The sequence below is a fragment of the Poromitra crassiceps genome (assembly GCF_964638095.1).
Source record: "Poromitra crassiceps genome assembly, chromosome: 9".
Lineage (NCBI taxonomy): Eukaryota > Metazoa > Chordata > Actinopteri > Beryciformes > Melamphaidae > Poromitra > Poromitra crassiceps.
This window is the reverse complement of record NC_139630.1, coordinates 36,497,570-36,521,711: the sequence shown is the minus strand read 5'-3', so window position 1 is coordinate 36,521,711 and position 24,142 is coordinate 36,497,570. Positions and strand designations below refer to the sequence as shown.

The window sequence follows — 24,142 nt, the reverse complement described above, 5'->3', positions numbered from 1 at the left end:
TAATATCAAACATCCACGTTACGGCTTACTGCTGTAATGCGAAAGTGGCAAGTCAGCTTCCACTGGAACTAACACTGTATGACTTGAGGATGATATACATTCTGAAATGTGTGCTTCACAATCAGAAGTTCTGTGGTTCTGGCTGTAGCTTTAGTTGCACGTTGCCATAGAGACACTGCTTAACGCGTCATCATTCAGAAACCACGCCCAAGACGGGGGAAAACGGAAACCCCCCCTCCAATCCTGGCGTTCTCCTATGTCACGTGCATGGTTGCATGTTGCACAAAAAGATCGTATATACGGAAGATGAACACTCCAACTTACTTCTTGACAGCTAGATCCACATTTTTCTTCTCGCCAATTCTCAATGGCTTCATTGTTTTGCTCAGGAGTACAAAAAAACTTTAACTGGCAATTTTTTACATTTGTTGTCTGCGCAGCCCACCACACAACAGCTTTTAGCTATGTTTAATTCAAGAAAATGACGCTGGTGCAGTCCCTCAAATCAATGGGAATCGACCTCCAGGACCAACGTGGATTCAACGATGATCGACGTCAAAATGTTTGGTGGGTAAAGCAACTATACACTGCGTTTCAACCTTATCTCTATCTCGCTAAAATCAGGATATAATGTTAAAGTGAAACACAGCAGCAGTTTTTTTATGCTCTCTGTGTCTCTGGGGAACAGCTTCAGGATCTGCTCTACTTCCTAGAGCCAGTGATGTCACTTCTAGGATGTAGGGCACATCTTGAAGCTGCACTGGCTCGCCTGACTCTGCCAGACGGGGGCGGTATCGTGTTCACAAGCTTTGTGAAAACAATACCGCCCCCATCTGGCTGTGTCAGGTTAGGCTCGCATGGCTGTTATTCAAACTACAGATTGTACTTAGTCATTTTTGTATGCGCATCCACAGGTGAATCAGATGGTGAGCTGTAATGAGCCTTAACGAGCCATACCAGCTGGCGGGGGCGGAGTCTCTGCCAGCAGATGAACAGGGAGTTCTCCATGCAGTAAACATGAAGGGAAGTTAAACATTATTCATCTGCATACTACCCTCAATGTAATGATAAAGCTGGTTGTTCCTTTAAGACTTCTAACAGACAGACATACATACTGTACATACATACAAATACACATACATACCGCTTTATCCAATAATGTTCCAAACACCAATATGAAGAAACCCTGTATAACGATACAAAGATTAGAACCTCAGCTAGGATGTGTCCTATGCCAAAATACAAAGTCTTATTATTCAAAAAGTACCTATAATGCATAACACAGCATTAGTAACTACTTATCAATTACCTGTAGTGAATTGAAGAGTGCAAACACAATATGGATTCCTCTGTTGTAGGGGTCGACCATGGTTCCTACTCCCAGACCCCAAGTCATTCCGAAAAAAGGTGTGAGGACGGCCAAGCTTCTAGCAATAACCACCAGCACATGTCTCTCCGCTGCTCGCGCGGAGCCCCCCGCGCTCCTGCTCCTCAACATTTTGTACATCACCACACACAGGATCAGCAGGTTTATGGCCACTACCAAGAGCGCAGGGATCACAAACGCCAGGAGAGCCTTGGACTCGTTCCAGTTCAGCCAGCAGCCCTCGTCTCCTATGTAGTGGCCGCGGGGTGCAGTTACAGCTATAGTTATGATCACGATGATGAGAGGTGCCCCATAGCCTAGAGAGAAACCGATAGCCAGCATGCCTCTGTCAGACAAATCCCCATCAAAGACGGCGACTGCACGGTAGAGCAATAGCAGAGCAGACGCCAACATCCAGAAGAACAGGGCCAGGTAGAAGAAATGGATGAAGAATGTTGCCGCATTGCATGCTGGGGGATTATCAGCATTATCAGCACTGATGGAAGCCCCGATAATAAACCAAATGTCTGCAATTAGGAGAGACACGGCGATGTTAACGATGCAAACATGACGAAAGTAGGAAGTGCTGTTCTTGCTTATTTTTCTCCATATGATGGCTTCGATGATGAGGCATATGACCAAGGAACCTATGGATATGCCCACGCCAACATAGGTTATGACATCCAAAGCTAACTTAATCTCTTTGGGAATGAAGGGTGACATAAGCACGGAGAACGAGGTGAGATGGTTGCAGTTGCAGGTGACAGTTTCGTTAATGTTGAACACCAACTCACATCCCTCGTCATCCCATCCGCCGAGACCGTTGAAGAGGCGGAAGTTCCAGAAGACACATCGAGGGTTGTCGAGGGTGTCGTTCTTTATGTCAAAGGTGAAGGACACATTGTTGATGGTACCGGTGGAGTTGACCAGAACCACATTTCCATTAATGGTGTTGACAGTCTCATTTCTTGAATTTCTTGCTGGGAGAACATTATCCATTGAGGCAAATGTGATGGTCGTGATTGAGCTTAAAGGGTTGTTAGAAGCTGGTATGCTTATCACCACGGAAGAGTTGAGATCAGCACTGAAGGAGTCTGTGAATGTGGTTTTGTTCAATACGATACGTTGTGTGGCAATTTCAAAGGAGTCATTGGTAAGAACACGTGATATACTCTCAATAGAAAACAATAAGTTTGAGCTGGGACTTTGAGCTTCGGGAGTGTCAGTTCTTCTCTGTGAGCTGTTTTTGGCATTTATAGTGTCCCATGTCGTCTTTGCGGCATCTGAGGTGAGGACATCTACAGTTTTCAGGACATCCTAAATACAAAGGAAAAATATATTTGATGATGAGCAAGGCAGAAAAAGGTTAAACATAGACGTGATGGACATTGTTTTACAGAGGTGTACAACACTAGCCTGATTCACATACCGTCATTAGGGTTTCATTTATTGGGATAGATAAATTTGCCACCCGGCTCAGTATTTCAACAATGTTGACAACGTTGTTGACTGATGAAACCACTTCGTCAGTGAAGTTGGTTGTGGCAACACTGAGTCGCTCCAAGAAAGCTGGAACTTGGGTCTCATCCAAAAACTGAAATTTGAAAGGAAGAAAGCATTTATTGTAGAGTAATATGGTTACATAAAAATGGATTAGAGCAGGGGTGGCCAACCAGTCAGTGACTAATACCACGTTCATGAGAACTCGGACCGCCATAAAAAATGGGTTCCGACCTGTAAAAAGTGAATTGAACCGTCGTCCATGCCGGAATTACAGATCGGAAATTCGGGTATCATCCAGAGCTCCGCTTTGTCTGAGTTAACGTCATAGCCAGATCAAAATGGTGACTTGTGTCAGGTAATCACAGAATTATTATAAAGACGTTTGTTGACATTTTAACACAAAATGTGATGTCATTAATTAATGTTAACGTTAATATGTGTTTGTGTCATCTATGTTTCGTTCTGATTAGAGTGATTATGATTATGTGAAATTCAGCATTCAGCATGTTCGGTTAGCATTGTTAGCTAGTAGGTAGCTACAATGCTAACAACGCGGGTTGCTATAACAACCTATAGCCTGTTTGGCCTTTCGCCCCGAGCGGGAAGCGCAGCGTAAACACAAATAGGCCGGGGGCGGAGGTTCCATGTTGAAACTTACAGCGGTCCGAGTTGTCTTGAATGCGGTACAAGAGCCAACAAAATTGCTGTGGTGCTGCAAAGAGGCGGAGCCACATTATGCATCAGGTTGTTCTCATTCACTGTTCGGACTAGGAGGCGTAAAACACTCTGCTTTCACATCGGAGACCGAAGTTCACATCCCGACGTGTCAACCGGAAGTCACATTTAACTTTTTTGCTATTTAACCTTAACCCAAACCATAACCTATAACCTGGCTTTTTAGCACAGGCAATGTACCACGCCACTTGATATGATGCAAGTGTTATTGTCTCTGAGAGCTTGGCACATTTTTGGAACAACCGAGTCTGTTTCCAAAGTACAGTATATGATTGGTTTGAAGTGGTTGGCTCTCACATTGAAGCAGTGATATACTGTACTGTAGGCCTACATAAGCATGGCCTCTAAGTTAACAGGCAGTGTGTTAAAAATACATACATACACACACACACACACACACCCACACACAGATTTGTCTGTTTTGCGGTACAGATGCATGTTTTATCATCTTTTATCATCATCTTGACATATAGAAAAAGAAAAGGAAAAAAGCCCTAATCATTATACTGAATCGTGAGTGACCATTTTTTATTCTTGCTCCAAGTGAAATGTTTTATGGTCACAATTCAGTAGGTAGCTGGTTGGCTTGGTTCCAGCCTTAAAGCTCGTTATACTGTATAAGGATTTTTCAAAATGTCTATTGAGAAAATGAATATGATGTTTCTCCACTCACCATTCACTTCCAGACTGGGAGACGTCACGGAACGTCACGTGAATGTTGAGCTCTATACTTCTGGCCCTAGTGAGCGAACTATAAGTGGAATTGAACTATTCCTCATTTTGCTTGGGACCACCTGAGGTCTTTATGCCAATTTTGCTGTACATCCCAGACATTCCCAGGGTTAAGCTCCAACATCTTACGCCCCTAATGCCCCCATTAGATAGTTAATGTTCAAAAGTGTCTGTCTGATGTCTGTATGGTTCTAAATAATCACTTTCTCAAAACATCTCTCTGGCCAAAGTTGACATGGGTTCTGAATGTTGTCACCATCATGAAATATAAATTGGAGAACAATGTCACCTGTGACTCAGAAAGCAGTTCTGCAATCACCCTCAGGGTACAGTTGTCTCGTGTAACTTCCCAGCGACCTCTCCCAGCAGCATCTTCTTGACATGTTGCTGACTTCTCACCATCCTCATCTGGTTTGCAGACAGCTGTAGCCGTGTCACCGACCTTTCCGTCACCAAATGTTTCATTTTTACAACTAGGTACTGGAGAGGAAGAAGTCTTTGACCCAGTATTATTGGCAACAACACACAATCCCTTCCCCCCTTTTGCATAGAAAATGCTCTGGAATGTTTGCATCAACACTTACAAGCTTTGGATATGATGACTGTGATGGTCTTTTGCCTGTTGGTTGTTGTCTCTTCACAAGTGAATTGCTTTTGCTGGTTGCTACATTTAGTAGTATAATCATGGATGATAGTAGAGCCTAAACAGTCACATTAAACACTCAACTCAACATTGGAAAAATGTGTTATGTTTCAAATTGTGAATAATCAATCACTCGCATTATATGACTGCTAAGTTTATTTATAGTAGCTTAGAATTAATATTTAATAAGCACAATAGAGTATATTATTTCAAACTATTATAGATAAATCTGAACTGCATTAACCGTAGCATGCAGAATATTTAAGCGATTCCAATGGAGCTGGATTGCCTTTTTATGTTTGTTTGTTCCAAGTTTACCTGTGGCAAGTACATTTTGAGTTTCTTTTAGCTGCATCTGGAAGGGGGCGTTGACAGTGCATTTCAATGTCACTGGGGGGGTATCTTCATCATCTTGGCAAAAGATATTTCTTTTGATGGGGTCCACCTGGATGCTAGGTTTTGACAAAGTTTTGACAACAAGAGATCCAGTGTGCTGGAAAACTCCTCCACCTCTCAGTCTCAGAATACATTCATATATTCCTGGAAATAAAGGTGATCATCCATCAATGTTGAGGTCCAGCAATTGTGAGACAATGTTGATATATATATATATATATATATATACCGTATATATATATATAGATACACTGTATATACACACACACACACACACACACACACACACACACACACACACACACACACACACACACACACACACACACACACATACAGTACATATGTTTGCTTTATAGTTCAACAAATATATGTGTGTGTGTGTGTGTGTGTGTGTGTGTGTGTGGGGGGGGGGGGTTAACATATTTATTTATTTAGTCATCTCATGGAAATCAGTTTGATTACATAATTGGATAATAGTCAAGTCAAGTCAAGTTTATTTGTATAGCCCTAATTCACAAATTAAACATAATATGGCATTCCCCTCTCAAAATGTTCTTCAGTAGTTCATAGCAGTGTTGGGCACCAGGCCAAAACAATGGATGCAATCATGGACATTTTTGTGTGGCTAGAAACAAATTAATTTGCATCCTCCAGCCAAAATCCTGCATGAAATATCCTTAATGGTGGAGACAAAACATCTATTGACTGAAACTGACCACATCTGTTACTTACCATTGTCACTTTTCTGAACTTGATTCACTGTTAGTATTGCTTCTCCATTCTTTATGTCTTGTGTGTGTCTCCCATTGATTGGGTTTCCATTAATTTTCCACTCTGCCGTCCAGGTGATAGGATTTAGATTGTCGCCCGGCAGCCCACATTTCACTGTCACAGTGTCCCCAGTAAATGCTTCATCTGGGTCAAAAGATAATGGTTCCACCCCTTAAATAAGAAATCGAAATAAAGGTTAGTCTGTTATTATGCAAGCTATCATCTGAACACAGTGATCATACTCCTCTTAAATCACAAACAATAACAATCTCATAGCAAGAGTTTGGCAAATTACAGGCAAGATATTCTATTACAATTTTATGACTAGACCTAAGGATATTTTTATGAACTTGTAAAAAACAGAATCTGAGTCTTACTTTCCGTTATTATTGTGAAGCTTTTTCCCACCTCTGACAATATATCATTTTCTAGTTGTTTAATTTCTGTGGATTCTCTAGAGGTTGTTGTGATAGCATATTCAGCGATGACACTCCCCTTCCTAAAACAAAGAATTGAATCCAAATACACGCATAATCAACACCATTTCCATCCACTTACTGACCATTTCCATCCACTTACTGCCACAGTATAGCCTATTTGCCATTTCCATCCACTTACTGCCACAGTATAGCCTATTTGCTGTGCCAGTGTTACTGTACCACCCACTCTACAAAAAATAACCATGAATAACATTTCCCCAAATTTTGTAAAAATATTGCAATATTGCACATGCTCCCTCCTTGGTCTGATCCATGTGAGAAAACTGTTGTGAGATGCATCATTTTTACAAAACTGAACAAGTAAACAAACATTGTAACAGTCCCCTTAGTGCAGTCAGTGCAAAAGAAACAGAATGGAGCAATGTTGATGAAGTTGATGAAAATCATACAGCCAGCGATGTCTGAGATATTGTGCAGATGTAAGACAATTGAACAAATATTATTGTAGTGCCCCCCTTAGGCCAATCAGTGTAATTTCAAAAATGGCAGAACACATCATTCCACAAAGTTACATCAGAATCTAATCAGTGACGTCCGAGCTATCGGAGACAGACCATCAGGGGGCCGATCCATTAGTCCCACCCCAATTTCAGTGTGGGGGACTACGACTTAACTGATCAATGGAAATGGAAAAGCACAACAACAACAAATGATGGAAAGTAAAACAGAAAGGGTAAAAAATTTCCTTACCTTAAACTAATTAACTTTGCTGATTTTATATCATTGAAGGACGCTTCAGAAATCCTTTCTTTAATCTGTTTGAGAAAGTGGCATCCTTGTTATGTGATTCTCAAACATGTACCATGATGAAAACTGAATGGTACAGATAGCACACACACACAAGCGCACACGTAAAGACTCACAGTTTTCTCGATTGCTTTGAACATTGGATGGTTTTTGTCATTGAAGGAATCTTCAAATACAACGTCCATGGTGAACTTCCGTATCACTACAACAAAGGCAGTTATTACCACAAGGAAAATATTTATACACATTCATTCAGCTCTAGATGTTCTGTGTAATACATGTACCTGGTAGTGGTATTGTTGTTGTTGAAGTTGTGATGGTTGTTGTGGCTGGTACAGTCGTCGTGGTGGCTGCCACAGTTGTTGTCGTGGCTGCCACAGTCGTGGTGGGTGTTGTCGTTGACACGGTTGTTGTGGTGGCTGGTACAGTCGTTGTCGTGGCTGCCACAGTCGTGACGGGTGTTGTCGGTGCCACGGTCGTTGTGGTGGCTGGTACAGTCGTTGTGGTGGCTGCCACAGTTGTTGTGCTGGCTGCCACAGTTGTTGTCATGGCTGCCACAGTCGTGGTGGGTGTTGTCGTTGACACGGTCGTTGTGGTGGCTGGTACAGTCGTTGTCGTGGCTGCCACAGTCGTGACGGGTGTTGTCGGTGCCACGGTCGTTGTGGTGGCTGGTACAGTCGTTGTGGTGGCTGCCACAGTTGTTGTGCTGGCTGCCACAGTCGTAGTGGGTGTTGTCGTTGACACGGTCGTTGTGCTATGTGTTGTTGATGCTGGGGTAGTGGTTGGAGAGGATGTTGTAGTGCTAGGTTGAGTTGTAGTTGATGACATTGTTGTAACTGTAAATAAAAAAAATCTTCTTACAGATTAGCTACAAATGTGATGAGTCATGTGATTGCTTATATTGTTCAGACTATGTAACCTAATCTCATTCCAGTATTGTGCAAGTTACTGAAAATTAGCCAGTTACATTTACTAGCAGGCTTGGGGAGTAATGGATTACCTGTAACGGGAGTACGTAATGAGATTACAAAAAAAATAACTGTAATCCCTTAGGCTACATCAGTTACAGAGAAAAAGACGTAATCAAGATCAACAGTCAGTCATGAAAATCTACAGGGAAGTCATGTCTCGGTTTCAGCCTGACAGCAGTAACATTACAAGGAGCAAACAACTAACTAACGGCAAGTGTTATCTTCATAAATGGATGATCACAAAAGAAGAAAAACTCATATCTGCAGCTGAGGAAGCCCTGTGCACAGCAGTGCCTCTCTCCTGGGTGCTTTTTTCAGTTTTAATGTAATTATAATAAAGAGTGTCTATATCCTATCCTGGTGTGTGCTGGGAAAAAATATTCAAAAACTCATATCTGTTTGAAGTTACAAATAGGTCTTCTGAAGGTTTAATCTTGCGGTTAAGGCAACAATGAGGTTAATAAACACAGTGTTGACTGGGGAGTCATCCAGGGTGATGGGGGAAGGTGGGGCTGCATTAGCCTGGGTAAACCCAGCCCCCACGTGACCTGCTCTCAGACAGACCCTGCTCACTAGTCACAAGGTGTGACTGAGAGCAGGTCTGAGAGCAGGTCACGTGGCGGCTGGGTTTACCCAGGCTAGGGCTGCATTCCTCCGGTAGTCCACAACCACAACCTCTTTTGAGCATTGAGCTCCAGGTTGTTTTGACTGCACCAAGTCATCAGGTGCTCGATCTCCATGAACATTCAAAGTTTGAAATTGCCAAAACCATCACCCCTCCAAGTTTCATCAAAATTCAGACTGAAATTTTGCTCTTGAATTATAGCTCCCCCATTTGGCCAATCAATGTAAACAGTGCCAAAATCATCACCCCTCCAAGTTCTGAGAAAAGTGTACCGTTGGATTAAAAAATGTTGACCTTGAATTAGCCGACAGCGCACCGATTTGGCAAATCAGTGTAATTTCTTATTTTATTTTTTGCAAGTGCAAAGATGTTCCACCTTTCTTCCTTCCTTCCTCTTCCTGCAATCATCGAAGTCTTAAGTTTTATTTAAACCGATGTAAAAACTCTTAAACACCGCCTTCTCACTCGTGTGAAGAGATAGATGTGCTCACCTGTGATTGGCTCACAGAACTGTCCATCTGAAGGAAGTCCATTTATGCATCCGCAAGTTGAAATTATAACTGCTTAATAATTAAATTAGATAAAGGACTACCACACAAGCAGGAAGCAGCCAATTAAAGGCTACAGAGACAATTATTCACGTTTTCAAATATGTGGGTGATGTGTAAAACTCATCAGACATTGATGTACTAAAAATTCCTGCCTTTACTGTATTGTTGTTTGCCTTTCTGCAGACAAAACAATACAGTAGCCAAGCACACATGGCGAGGTAATTGTGTTATGCTGATTTTTATAAGAGAGGATGCAATTGTCCATTTTTTGTTGTTGTAAAAGAAAAGTAATAACAAGTGTAGTGCAGGATTGCTGTTCTCAGGAAGAATGGAATAAAGTAATGTTTCTGCCTTTGAAATCAGTGTAATGCAATACCTTTTTGAGTTACAGTATGCATCTAATATTGGTCACATTTATGACCCCGAAATATACCTTCAGTACAAATGATGTGTAATACCTGTTGTTGTTGGTGTTGGAGAAGTCGTTGAGGTTGGAACAGGAGTTGTTGGAGCACGAGTTGTGGTCTCGCATGAAGTGAGACCTGATAACAGAAAACAGAAGATTAAAAAGATTGTTTAAAAAAGGAAAGTGTACAAACATTTAATCCTTTAGGATGCTATTTGGCGGATTTACACAGAAATATGCTGCATTCATGGGCTCCTCGGATGGTTAAATTTTCTGAATTGGCAAGTCATTCCTCCGACGTCGGTGTGTTCATGTTCATGTGGTGTCGTAATGATCGGAATGTGGATACCAAATCAGGGTTAATGATAATAGATAACTTGTCTAACTACTCTAGGTCACTCTACGTGGACAGCAACTAACAATAATACCATATTCATGGGAGCAAAATAAAAAGTTTCCAATACCATCAACAAAGCACTTTTGTCCGCCATGTTTCTGCCTGGTTTCTGCGTATATAATGACAAGTCATGTACCCACATTTTCACCAAGTTTCTGAGTTCCGACTTGAGTGTCAATTCAAGTAAATTTTGCGAGTCGGGATCTCATTTTTCCAATTACTGCGACAGCACATGAATGCAGCAATATTTCTATGTTATCATGGCTTGAGAGATCAATAAATATAAATACAACTGCTTTCTGATGAGCTTACCATCATAGAGCAATGATGCCCCAGAGAGCCAAAGAGCAGTAAAAACTTCTTAATTAAAAGCCAAATGTTATGGCCGGTGTTTAGCTTTCAAAGCAACACAAAATAATTTCATCATTGCAACTGTTGCTTTGTAAGGCAGAGTAGGTCGAAAACATCCAGAGAAATATTACAGAAGATGATGAGCACATAGCCACAAAAGTATATGTATTCATATCCATATCCATATCATGTATCCATTCAATAGAGAGGCAAAGTGACCGCCTACTTCCTGCTTCAGCACTGTACCAGAGATTTTCATCCGCCATTTATTTTCCCATACACATTTCGTAAAATGCTTATAGAAATAGTTTTACTGTTTCAAACCAAACGGTACAGATATATTTACAAACAGGAGATATCGCATAACATTTCACTGGGACCAAAACGTTAAAAAAAATGCGGGTTTAAAGAAAATATTTTTGCAATGTTTTATTTTTATTTTGGTCCGAGTGAAATGTTCTATGGTCTCTCCTGATTATAGCGTTAGCTGAATTGTTTGGTTCGACAAAGTAAAACTATATTATAAGCATTTTACGAAATGTCTATGGGAAAATGAATGGCGCATGAAAATCTCTGGTACAGTGCTGAAGCAGGAAGTGACGTTCCACTTTGCCTCTCTATAGCCCTAGTGACTACACTTCTATTTCCTTGTAGAAATAAATATGACTATACACACTTGTGATTGGCTCACAGAACGGTCCATCAGAAGGAAGTCCATTTATGCATCCGCAGGTTTCTGATGTAGAGTTACTGCACGCACCATAGATCACGCACTTGTGACATGATGACCAACCAAACTGGTCCTCACACGTACAGTTTACTGCTCCAGTGGTGTACGGAGTGCACACTATATGAAGAAAATCAAGGAGAAAACAATCCCAAGCCAAACCAAACAAATCATATATCATTTCAGAAAACATATCTTATTATGCTAATTTACAGTTCTATTATTTTATTCTGAGACTCTCCAAAAACAAATTAAATAGAAACATTTGTCCACGGCCTAAAAACGTTTCTATTTCACAATTTCGTCACAAAAGTTAAATGGAAACATGTTTTCTTAGGTGGGTTTTTGGTTAGGGTTAGGGTTACGGTCTGGGTAAGGGTTAGGGTTAGGGTTATGGTCTGGGTAAGGGTTAGGGTTAGAAGGTCTGAGGTAGTCGGGAGAACCCCTTCCGACCACCGACCCCCTTGGTGGTCTCCGACCCCCGGGGACCCCTCTCCCATGCCTAACCCTAACCCCTTACCCTAACCCTAACCTCTCCCACCCCCAAACCCTAACCTCTCCCACCCCCCAAACCTAAACCTAACCTCTCCCACCCCCCACGCCTAACCCTAACCCCTTACCCTAACCCTAAACCTCTCCCACCTCCCACGTGTAACCGAATGAATGGGAGTGCTCATGATTCCCGAGTGGTAGCGAGTAAGTTGGTTAAACTCACTCCCCCAGTATAAAGGCCCGTTAATCAGCTCCGCCAAGGGAGCTAGCTCTCTTGGCGCAGTGCAATTACCATTAACACAACGCCGTTACACACACCTAAACCTAACCTCTCTCACCGGTCTCAAAACTCCCACCCGTGTAAAAACTACCATTAAAAAAAACTAAATGTTTCTATTTAACAATTTTAGAGCTAAAATTGTGAAATAGAACGTTTTTGGCTGTGGACCAATGTTAGTATTTCACAATTTTCTAAGAGACTGTGTTGCCACTAGAGTAGCTGTGCATGATTCACAGTTCTAACCCTAACCCTAACCCTAACCCTTTTCTGGTACTGTCCCTTTAGGCAGCCCCTCAGATCTAACCTGACGCTGCCAGATGGATGGCTTTCCTTCACTTTCTGTTTCACTGTTGTGAACTCAATACCGCCCCATCTGGCGGAGTCAGGTTATCTCAGATCAGCCTCTGTCTGAAAGGCCCCGTTTGACTCTTTAGCTGACAGCAGTTACTACTGTGAAAAAGAGTGGGACAGTAGTGTCAATCAACTAATATTAAAATCTATACATCGCATCCCTTACATTTTGACACTGAATGAGAAGTAGCTGAAGGGTTTGATGTATAATATGTATGTGTTAAAGTTGTGTGAACTGTCACAGTTTTAAAATGTGTGAATTTAGTAAAAAGTACAGCCTGTAAAGTCTGGTTTTGTGAATTGCGACACGACATCATGCACTCAAGGCTGGCTCCATAGGATCCCATTTAGTTGGGTATGGTTTGAACAGTGCAGAGCTGGAGCAAGACCAATTGGGTAATCAGGGTCTATCTAGCATCACCCTAACCTGATTCTGCCAGACGGGGGCGGCATTGTGTTCACAAGACACGCACACGTGTGAACACAATACCGCCCCCGTCTGGCAGAGTCAGGTTAGCATCACCCTGTGTTCACTTTCAACTCTTGCAACCTCTCTTGTTCAGAGCAGTCAAAATCCCATGATTTTTTTTTTCCAAATGGGGATAACTTTCACATATGTCGACCTTATTTTGAAACTTTGGCCACATTTAATATGAACATCCACCATTACAGTATATGACACAAAATATGGAAAAGTATAATAGGTCCCCTTTAAAGTTCCATTATTCAGGATGTAACTGTAAATAAATTAATAAAGCAGAGGTTCTTACCTGTAGTGAGATTCGCCTCTGTTATAGTTGTGTCACTGATGATGATGGGAAACGAAGAATTCTTCAGAAAATTCCTGATTCGATCTAGCCAAACTGACGCATTGGCAACTGGGATGCGTACTTCAGTCCCAACATCAACTATTACTATGAAGGAAAAGAACAAACAAAATTGGACGTTAAAGATCAACATGCTCTTAAGATTCAGAATATTTTATTTATTTTGCTGTTTATATGTCAGGGACAACACAAGTAGACATTGTTACTTAAAAATGTGAAACGGATGTATTGTATAATTATAGAATTTCTAGCCTATAAGCTAATTGATTTGTGGTCATGATTAGGCTTTTAATTATCATGTGAAAAAGAAGGTACTGTAATTATATACTTTTATATACTATACAGCAGTGATACTCAACTGGCGGCCTGTGGGCGCCCCCTGTGTGGCCCGCGATGGAATTGCAAAAGAAAAAAAATTACAGTGCACCTGAACGCAACATGCAAGATACCCGCTGAATAAGTGTCCAAATGTCATTCTGGCCAATACTCCACTTCTGTTATAGCATTTCAGTCTGGAATATGGAATATCTTTCAATAATCTATGATTTAGCTGCTAAATTGTCAAATACCGCCGTCTGCTCGCTACCCAGGCACTTATGTATGTACTTAACTATCTGGTGTGCACAACATTGTCAGACTTAACTCTGGCTGACACCCCAAAAACCTACAATCCACTACAGAAAAATGTATATTGATTGTTTATTAACTGGCCCCTGGCCTTCTATCATTTCACGAAAGTGGCCCCCGGGCAAAGCAAGTTGAGTATCCCTGCTATACAGTTTCCTGAGACTTGGGAAACCTTGGAAACTCATACAAAAAAACCATTTGTATGAATTCAAACATGTAATCTGAAAAGAAGGCTGATTTTTCTTAAGTGGGTCCAGAGAAAAAAGGCTTGGGAAATGCTGCTTTAGCTTATCTAAAAGAGAAAGAGACATTCCTGTACATCATTTCCATTTTAAGTGACTAGTGGATCCTCATTTGATGGACTCTAGATGCATCAGTAGTCTCAGAGTCTCTAGATTCACTTTGAAGGTAGCATATCAAGCCTGGCAAAAACCTGTTCCCACACCAGGTCACTTTTGGAACCGATTTACAGTGCATTTGATATGCAATACCTGTAGACGGTGTTGGAGTGGTGGCTGTTGTCGGTGTTGGAGTGAAGGTTGTTGTCGGTGTTGTAGTGACGATTGTTGTTGTCGGTGTTGTAGTGACGATTGTTGTTGTCGGTGTTGGAGTGACGATTGTTGTTGTCGGTGTTGGAGTGACGATTGTTGTTGTCGGTGTTGTAGTGACGATTGTTGTTGTCGGTGTTGGAGTGGCGGTTGTTGTCGCTGTTGTAGTGACGATTGTTGTTGTCGGTGTTGTAGTGACGATTGTTGTTGTCGGTGTTGGAGTGACGATTGTTGTTGTCGCTGTTGTAGTGACGATTGTTGTTGTCGGTGTTGGAGTTGTGGTTGATCGTAAGCATGAAGTGAGCCCTGGTAAAACATAAAACAAATTATGAGTTTAAGCATCCTTAAGAGCCCAATTTTCAGTAAAGTGAATTATCACAAAACAATGTAATTGTTAAAATATTCTGTTTTAAAGATTCTAAACGCTGCAATATTGTATCAATACTAAGAAACTCATAGATACAACTTTTTGATTGGCTTGCATGCTCACCTGTGATTGGCTCACAGAACTGTTCATCTGGAGGATCATTTATGCATCTGCAGGTTTCTGTTGTAGTGTTACTGCACGCACCATAAGTCACGCACTTGTCACATGACCAACCAAACCGGTCCTCACAGGTACACTGTAGCACTCCAGTGGTGTTTGGAGTGCAGACTATGAAGGAAATCAAGAAGGAAAATATATCTGCAGTTCTGCACCATCCCCGCCATTAGAAAATACCAGGCTTGTTCCTTAAAGGAACACATTAGTTACCAGAAGCTCTTACCTGTGGTAAGATTAACATCTGTTACAGTGAAAAACTCTGAGATGGGTATGGGAAAGGTCAAACTGTTCAGATAGTTCCTGAGTAGATCTGTGAAATCTGCTGACACATTGGTGACTGGGATGCGTAGTTTAAGCACAATTTCCGTCAGCTTTGTGATCACTGGGAAAAGAACAAGACATTTGTGAAAACTACTAGACGATGAAAAACACAATGAAAACTAGGTTAGTGCTAGTATAAAGCCTGCCACCTATTTTGTCTGTGAAGCTAACCAATATAACAGTATAACAGTACATAATGTTCAATAATTCCTAACATCTAGGCTAAGCTGATAACTGCTTAATAATAAAATAAAATAAAGGACTACCACACAAGCAGGAAGCAGCCAACAACAGTTAAAGGCTACAGAGATAATTATTCACTTTTCCAAATATGTGGGAGGTGCTGCGTCTATATGCCGACAACCCGCAATGCCGACAGCCCACTACCTTGGGCGGACTAACCCCTAACCCGTAACCCTAACCCATAACCCTAACCCTAACCCTATCCCCTAACCTGTAACCCTAACCCATAACCCTAACCCTAACCCCTAACCCCTAACCGTAACCCATAACCCTAACGCCTAACCCTAACCCCTAACCCTAACCCTGGAGCTCACAGTGCAGGTGGAAATGAGAGAAACCCCCCCCTCCCTTTGCCTTCATAGTGGAACTGAGGCGGCGGTCTTGAGCGGACCCCATCGGCATTGCGGGCTGTCGGGACCGTGGGCCGTCGGCACAGCGAGTGGACCCCATGTGGGTGATGTGTAAAACTCATCAGACATTGATGTACTTCAATTCCTGCCTTTACTGTATTGTTGTTTGCCTTTCTGCAAGCAACAATACAGTAGCCAAGCACACATGGCAAAGTCATCTGAGGCCATTTACACCTGGCGTTAACATGCGTTTTCTGCCATCAGATTGCAATCAGATTGTATTTTATCACTTCAGCCTGATTCCATTTACACCTGGCGTTAACATGCATTTTCTGCAATCTGATTGCAATCAGATTGCAGAAATGGTTGTCCTCTCAATCCGCATAAAGTTGCTGTATCCAGATTGAGAGGACACATTGCATTTACACTTGTGTTCAATGTGTACACAATGCATCCCTGACCACCTCCGGAGGTGGTTTGGCTGATCAGATTGCAATCCTCCTTCAATGCGTTTTGGGGGTGTTTACACCTGGCATTTCAAGTGATAAAACACAATCTGATTGCAATCTGATCACAGAAAATGCATGTTAGCGCCAGGTGTAAATGGCCTCTCTATTGTGTTATCCTGATTTTTATAAGAGAGGATGCAATTGTCCATTTTTGAGCTGTAAAAGAAAAGTAATAACAACAAGTGTAGTGCAGGATTGCTGTTTTCAGGAAGAATGGAATAAAGTAATGTTTCTGCTTTTGAAATGAGTGTACAAATAATTAATAATGCAATACTTTTTTGAGTTACAGTATGCATCTAATATTGGTCACATTTATGACCCCGAAATATACCTTCAGTACAAATGATGTGTAATACCTGTTGTTGTTGGAGTTAGAGAAGTCGTTGAGGTTGGAACAGGAGTTGTTGGAGCAGGAGTTGTTGGAGCAGGAGTTGTTGGAGAAGTTGTTGGAGCAGGAGTTGTTGGAGAAGTTGTTGGAGCAGGAGTTGTTGGAGAAGTTGTTGGAGCAGGAGTTGTTGGAGAAGTTGTTGGAGCAGGAGTTGTGGTCTCGCATGGAGTGAGAGCTGATAGAGTACATAAGAGAAAACAGAAGATTAAAAAGATTGTTTAAAAAAGGAAAGTGTACAAACATTTAATCCTTTAGGATGCTATTTGGCGGATTTACATGGAAATATGCTGCATTCATGTGCTCCTTGGATGGTTCGATTTTCCGAATAGGCAAGTCATTCTTCTGATGTAGGTGTGTTCATGTTCATGTGGTGTCGGAATGATCGGAATGTGGAAACCAAATCAGGGTTAATGATTATAGATAACTTGTCTAACTACTCTAGGTCACTCTACGTGGACAGCAACTAACAATAATACCATATTCATGGGAGCAAAATAAAAAGTTTCCAATACCATCTACAAAGCACTTTTGTCTGCCATGTTTCCGCGTATATAATGACAAGTCGTATACCAACATTTTCGCCAAGTTTCTTGAGTGTCCACGTGAATTTTGCCAGTCGGGATCTCATTTTTCCGATTACGCCGACAGCACATGAATGCAGCAATATTTCTATGTTATCATGGCTTGAGAGAGTGGGATCAATAAATATAAATACAACAGCTTTCTGATAAGCTTACCGTCATAGAGCAATGATGCCCCAAAGAGAGTCAAAGAGCAGTGAATACTTCTTACTTAAAAACCAAATGTTATGGCCGGTGTTTAGCTTTCAAAGCAATACAAAATAATTTCATTATTGCAACTGTTGCTTTGTAGGGCAGGGTAGGTCGAAAACACCCAGAGAAATATTACAGAAGACAGATGAGCACATAGCCACAAAAGTATATGTATTTAATCCATTCAATAGCCTTAGTGACTACACTTCTATTTCCTTGTCGAAATAAATATGACTATACACACTTGTGATTGGCTCACAGAACGGTCCATCAGAAGGAAGTCCATTTATGCATCCGCAGGTTTCTAATGTAGTGTTACTGCACGCACCATAGATCACACACTTGTCACACGACCAACCAAACTGGTTCTCACAGGTACACTGCAGGGCACCAGTGTTGTTTGGGACACACACTACAGAGGAAATTAAGAGGAAAAATATATTAGCAAGCCAAACTAAACCATCATACACCATAAAAGAATGGCAGGTTTGTATCTTAAAGTACAACTACACATTAGTTACCAGAGGCTCTTACCTGTGGTAAGATTAACACCTGTTAGATTGAAAGACTCTGAGATGGATATGGGAATGGCTAAATTCCTCAGATAGTTCCTGAATAGATCTATGAAATTTGCTGACACACTGGCGACTGCAAGCACAACATCAATTTCCGTCAGGGTTGTGATCACTGGGAAAAGAACAGAACAGAAAACGGTAACGCTTTATATTAAGGTTCTATTAATAACCGTTAATTAATAGATAATAAGGCTCTTATAAGGTGCTTATTAACACTATTATTATCTTAATAATACTATATAAGTGTTAATAATCACATTATAAACGTATTTATTGGTAGCTTATACAGTTTTATACAGTTATACAGTTATATACAGTTTAGCATAATAGTATATCAACCATGGGCGGAGTTAATTGGGGGGCCAGGCCCAGTCGTAAAAAAAAATAAAAAAAAATGCTCACCATTGTAAATATCCATCTGTCTGTCTGGCTGAATATGATCATACAATTTATATCCACTTTGACAAGAATCACAGGTATCTCTTTGCTAAAGCTGTGACTGAGCTGAGGGGGGCCTCTGACAGGGCCTTGCTGCAGCCGCCCCCTCCGTCTGGAATGCCCTCCCCAGTCACATCTGACAGGCCAAAACTCATTGTCTTTCATACTCATGTCATCTTTCCAAAAAAGCCCTTTTCACTGGTGCTTTTGACCTATAATATTTATCTCTCTCTCCCCCTCTCTCTCATCTATTTTAATATTTTCTCTCTTTATTAAAGTTGTTTTATCCTGTATTTGTAAAGTGTCTTTGAGCACGGTCAAAAGCAACAGTGAACAGTGAAGCACTATAATATACATTACATTACTAAACATACAATAATGAGTAGGCTATTAATGTTCTGTAATTCTACTCATATTCTAATATTTATTATATTTCCATTCTTATACTTATTAAACAATAATTAGAGAGAGACCATGATGATGCCAGCCTTAAAATGAGATATTCCTCTAATTTTTTTTCAAATGTGTCTCTCGCAGAAGTGCCCCCCCCCCCCCCCCCCCCCAGAGCTAAAAGTCAAACTCCGCCTATGATATCAACTGTACATTGATCATTTGGACTAATTCCAAACATCTACAGTATAGACAGGCTAAGTTGATGATGACAACATCAAACAAACATCTCTCTCTCCCAGTCTCTCTCTCTCTCTCTCTCTCTCTCTGTATTTCTCTGTGTGTGTGTGTGTGTGTGTGTGTGTGTGTGTGTGTGTGTGTGTGTGTGTGTGTGTCTCTCTCTCTCTCTCTCTCTCTCTCTCCACACGCACACAAACAAGCATGCATGGCTCTCCTGGAATGCCCTTGAATACCTTTTCGTGGGAAGCAATCAGCACATAGAAATGAGAACAAATATAAAACTGTTTACAAACACAAATGCACTGGAAGAAATGGCCACAAAAGAGCACTTTGATTCTAAGGATAGAATAGACAGTTGTGACACAGACTTGTGGCCCTGCTCGTAGCCGTTGTTGCCTTATCAACTCAAACCAAACCAAACAGACAAGAACAAATGAATTACTGTATCCCCATGATGACCAACAGGAGCAGCTAACTATTGAGACTTTGACCATCATGCCAACAATTGTTTTGTTAGAAAAAACACTTTTCCAAATGGTGTAGATGTCATTCTGGAGCATTGTGTGACCGCTCTCCCACTCTCCTGGCCCTGTCTTTTCCCTTAATTTTAGTTAATCAATTATTGTTTTAATTTGACTTTGGCGTATGAGTCCTCCAATTGTTACTTCCTTGAGCCAGGTTGTAACATAAAAAAGGTCAAGGAAGTAACAAAACGTAAAAGTTATTACAATTATTTATTCACTAAAACTAAAGGAAAATAACTTGACAACACAAACTACATAACAAAAAGAACAAAAGGTGCATCAAGTGAGAAGGGAGAGAGGCCAAAATGGTCTGAAGGTCTCTCAGGGAGCACACCGGGCCCAGGTGCACCAAATCAACGACCCCAACACCAGGCTCCTGCTAGTCTCTGAAGTCAGACTGTCTCTTCCACATTCTGCGAATGCATACAGTCTGTACTTCACGCCCACAGAGCTTGGTCAAAGGGAGTTGGGGAAAAAAACGCTTCAGACCGGAGGAAGTTCGAACCGATGCACGTGATTGGAGAAATCCGGGACATCCGCCTATCATCAGGTGCACACGTAAAGACTCACAGCTTCATCGATATCTTTGAATGTTTTACTCGTTGGGTTATTGAAGGAAGGGTCATAGTCCATTGGTGAACTCCTTTGTCACTACAACAAAGGCAGTTATTACCACAAGGAAAATATTTATACACATTCATTCAGCTCTAGATTTTCTGTGTAATACCTGGTGTTGGTGGAGTTGTTGGTGGTGGAGTTGTTGGTGGAGTTGGTGGTGGGGTTGTTGGTGTTGGTGGTAGAGTTGTAGCTGTAAATAAAAAAATCTTGTTAAAGATTAGCTACAAATGTGATGAGTCATGTGATTGCTTATGTTATTCAGACTATGTAACCTAATCTCATTCCAGTATTGTTCAGTTCACTTTATTTATACAGGAAGGGATAAAATTGACATTTCACATGTACATTTAACTGACCTGACGTAATTGTTACAAACTGGTTTTCAGCAGGTTCCTGTTCTGCAGTACATTAAACAAAAAATAATTATACAAGAACATGTTCAATTTCACTACATACAATATTACAGACCTAACAAAAACAAATTACATTTACAGACATTCATTCATTCATCAATACGAAGACAGCAACAACAAAGAAACCTAGGGGTGAGTCGGATCAGTGAATACCGGGCCCCGTTCCAATACCCATACTTGTACTTCTTTCTTGTAGTATGTACTGCCGCTGCCCTCACAAAGTATGGATTGTAGTGTGCAGCATGCATGCAAAATGCATACTATTGGGACACACTACATCTGTCGTCACGTGAGCTTCCTGAACTCCGACCTCTTGCTCACTTCCGCCGACGTCCGCAGCGCCACATTTGAGTTTTTCTTTTTTTTTCAATAAACAAAGTCTGGCAGTAACAAACAGTACATTATACAAAAAATTCAGACTAAACATTTACAAAATTGGAACAGACAATCAAATAAACAAAATAAAATAAATAAAGCAAAAACATTAAGTCAGAGATCTAAACAGGAATCAAGATATGCATGTTTTGGTACACACCATGCTTGTTTGGTTTTAACATATTTCAAGGCTTTCTTAAAGTTAATTATCTCATTCATGAACACGCAGCTCAGTCAGTGCGACGTAACTCCAGTAGGTGGCGGTAATGCACAAAAAGTTGTTTGCCAACCGCCATAAAACATTAGAAGAAGAAGAAGAAGAAGACATAACTTCCTGCTGTGCAAAGGATTGTGGGGAAGTTTGGCTGAAGCAGCATGCATCGATGCATACTCCGAAATAGGAGCTGATGTAGTACAACATCCTGGTACTCTTGGCATACTGCATCTGACATACTATGTATTGGGACATACTAAATCTTTTTTTGCCTACTAAATAGTATGGAAGTATGGGTATTGGAACGGGGCCCAGGTGTTTTCTAGCATCAAATGTTGTTTGTAAGCTTTTTTGAAATGTGAGATAGAGGTTATTTCTCTGGTGTGAAATGGGATCTCGTTCCAAATTTTGGTGTATGTGTGGAAGAATGATCTTAGTCCATAATTATTTTTGTATGCCGGTACTGGTATAAGTGCATGTGAGATTGATCTAGTGATGCGTTCTTGTCTTGTGTTGTGTCTTGGGAGTAAAGCTGTAAGTGTTGGAGAAGAGTTGTTTCTGAGCATAAAATAAAACTTAATGGCTAGACTTTTTGTGTAGTTCTGAAAAGTTAGAGCAGAGGAGTGTGAGAGTGCAGTACAGTGGTGAGTCCAAGGTGGAAAGTTACCATGAATTTTATATGCTCTGTTGTAGAGTCTTGCTACGGGTTCTATGGTTTCCTTTGTCGTGAGTGACCAGATTGGAAGACAGTAGGATATTGTTGAAAGAAAAATTGCATGTAGGTATGTGTTTGAAACAGTGACGGTGAGAAATGGTCTAATCTTACTGTAAACAAATAGTTTCTGATTTGCCTTTTTGACTAGGTTATTGATGTGATGTTTGTAGGTGAGGTGAGTATCAAGTGTTACTCCAAGGTATTTATAGGTGTCTGTTATGGTTAATGGGTGATTTGCAAAGTGTATGGGGTCAGACATAGATATAGATTTTCTAGGAGAACGAAAGTACATACATTCAGTTTTCTTGACGTTAACAGTTAGATGATTAGATTTCATCCAGTCATGGAGAAGGTGAAGATCAGAAGATAGTTTTGTATTTATGACATTAGGGTTTGGATCAGAAAAAAAGATAACAGTGTCATCGGCATATAATAAACAATTTGAAAATTTACAAACCGTAGGAAGATCATTAATATATAAAAGAAAAAGTAAAGGACCAAAAATGCTACCTTGAGGGACTCCCATATCACATGATATAGGGGGGGATTTCACATGGCCAATTTTAACCACTTGGGACCTATTTGATAGATATGATGAGATCATCATTATCACAGAGGAGGAAAGTTGAAATGAGCTAAGTTTATTCAGGAGGATCTGGTGGTTCACTGTATCAAAGGCTTTACGAAAATCAATAAAAATGGCTCCTGTGATATGACCTTTATTGAGTGCTGTACGAATTTGTTTGGTAAATAATAATAAAGCTGACATAGTTGAACGGGTGGAACGGAAACCAAATTGAAAATCATTAAGTAGGTTATTGCTTTCTAAGTGGGAGTTTAGTTGATTACAAATGGCCTTTTCTAAACCGGAGAAAAGGCCTTTTTGTGCCTTTTTGTGCAAGTTACTGAAAATTAGTCAGTTACATTTACTAGCAGGCTTGGGGAGTAATAGATTACCTGTAACGGGAGTATGTAATGAGATTACAAAAAAATTACTGTGATCCCTTACAGTTACAGAGAAAAAGACGTAATCAAGATCAACAGTCAGTCATGAAAATCTACAGGGAAGTCAAGTCTCGGTTTCAGCCTGACAGCAGTAACGTTACAAGGAGCTAACTAACGGCAAGTGTTATCTTCATAAATGGATGATCACAAAAGAAGAAAAACTCATATCTGCAGCTGAGGAAGCCCTGTGCACAGCAGTGCCTCTCTCCTGGGTGCTTTTTTCAGTTTTAATGTAATAATAAAGAGTGTATATATCCTATCCAGAGGCCTGTACTACAAAGCAAGATTAGGTTGATCCTGATAAGTTTGGGTTTAAACCTGGTTTAGCCGTACTACAAAGCAAGTTAACTTCTTACCGACATATATTTCCATAGCAACTTATGCTTCACACTTAACCTGGTCTGCAGCAGGTTAAGTTGCAAGGATAAGATTAGACCTTAAATACACCGCCCACGAACCAATCGAATCAGCAGTTTGGAAAAATGGCCAACCCCTTTCTGGACGGGTTTCCCATCTAGGAAGGAGCACGAATTGTAATGTTGAATTAATCAAGGACTAAAGCCTTGCACTTGTTGGCTATTTTAATTAAGCCCTACTTACCACTTTGGAATATGTTTTTATATTGTAACGAATCAGGTATTCGTCCAGGAACCAGGAGACTTGTAGTTGGTACAGGCTTTTATTCTTGGCTTCACACACAGCTCCTAGCGGTAGCTTCGCTGCTAGCTATACACTCAACCAGCCAGCTCTCTCACATAGCTTGACTGACTTCACCACGAGACAGGAAGTGCACTAACAGCGTCTGGTATGCTGCCTTCACGTAACGTCGTAATCCCCACAGACATGTCAAACCCTGAGTCGCTACATACTCCTCACCTAACAACAAGCCCAGCTCCCACGCTGGCACCCACAACCCACACATATCCCCCTGTACCAAAACACACCAACACTTTTTTTC

The 24,142-nt window shown here is 40.9% G+C and overlaps 1 protein-coding gene across 2 annotated transcripts in view; it reads right to left on the bottom strand.

The window, feature by feature from the left end:
* LOC310782660 (uncharacterized protein) overlaps positions 1-24,142 on the bottom strand; it is a 38,249-nt gene that overhangs the window by 4,327 nt on the left and 9,780 nt on the right. The window contains exons 4-25 of one of the 2 annotated variants that reach the window (XM_083643371.1): positions 20,819-20,860; positions 20,572-20,652; positions 18,212-18,364; positions 17,922-18,089; positions 16,873-17,079; positions 15,317-15,475; positions 15,040-15,204; positions 14,493-14,855; positions 13,318-13,461; positions 11,374-11,544; positions 10,002-10,085; positions 7,681-8,232; positions 7,513-7,598; positions 7,340-7,404; positions 6,527-6,648; positions 6,111-6,320; positions 5,298-5,519; positions 4,921-5,037; positions 4,626-4,816; positions 2,796-2,960; positions 1,310-2,683; positions 1,145-1,186 (exon numbers count right to left, since the gene is read on the bottom strand). In XM_083643371.1, coding sequence (XP_083499497.1) covers positions 1,145-1,186; positions 1,310-2,683; positions 2,796-2,960; positions 4,626-4,816; positions 4,921-5,037; positions 5,298-5,519; positions 6,111-6,320; positions 6,527-6,648; positions 7,340-7,404; positions 7,513-7,598; positions 7,681-8,232; positions 10,002-10,085; positions 11,374-11,544; positions 13,318-13,461; positions 14,493-14,855; positions 15,040-15,204; positions 15,317-15,475; positions 16,873-17,079; positions 17,922-18,089; positions 18,212-18,364; positions 20,572-20,652; positions 20,819-20,860 — 4,883 coding nt within the window. The remainder of the gene's footprint in view (positions 1-1,144; positions 1,187-1,309; positions 2,684-2,795; positions 2,961-4,625; positions 4,817-4,920; positions 5,038-5,297; positions 5,520-6,110; positions 6,321-6,526; positions 6,649-7,339; positions 7,405-7,512; positions 7,599-7,680; positions 8,233-10,001; positions 10,086-11,373; positions 11,545-13,317; positions 13,462-14,492; positions 14,856-15,039; positions 15,205-15,316; positions 15,476-16,872; positions 17,080-17,921; positions 18,090-18,211; positions 18,365-20,571; positions 20,653-20,818; positions 20,861-24,142) is intronic. The other variant, XM_083643372.1, reaches the window with a different exon arrangement.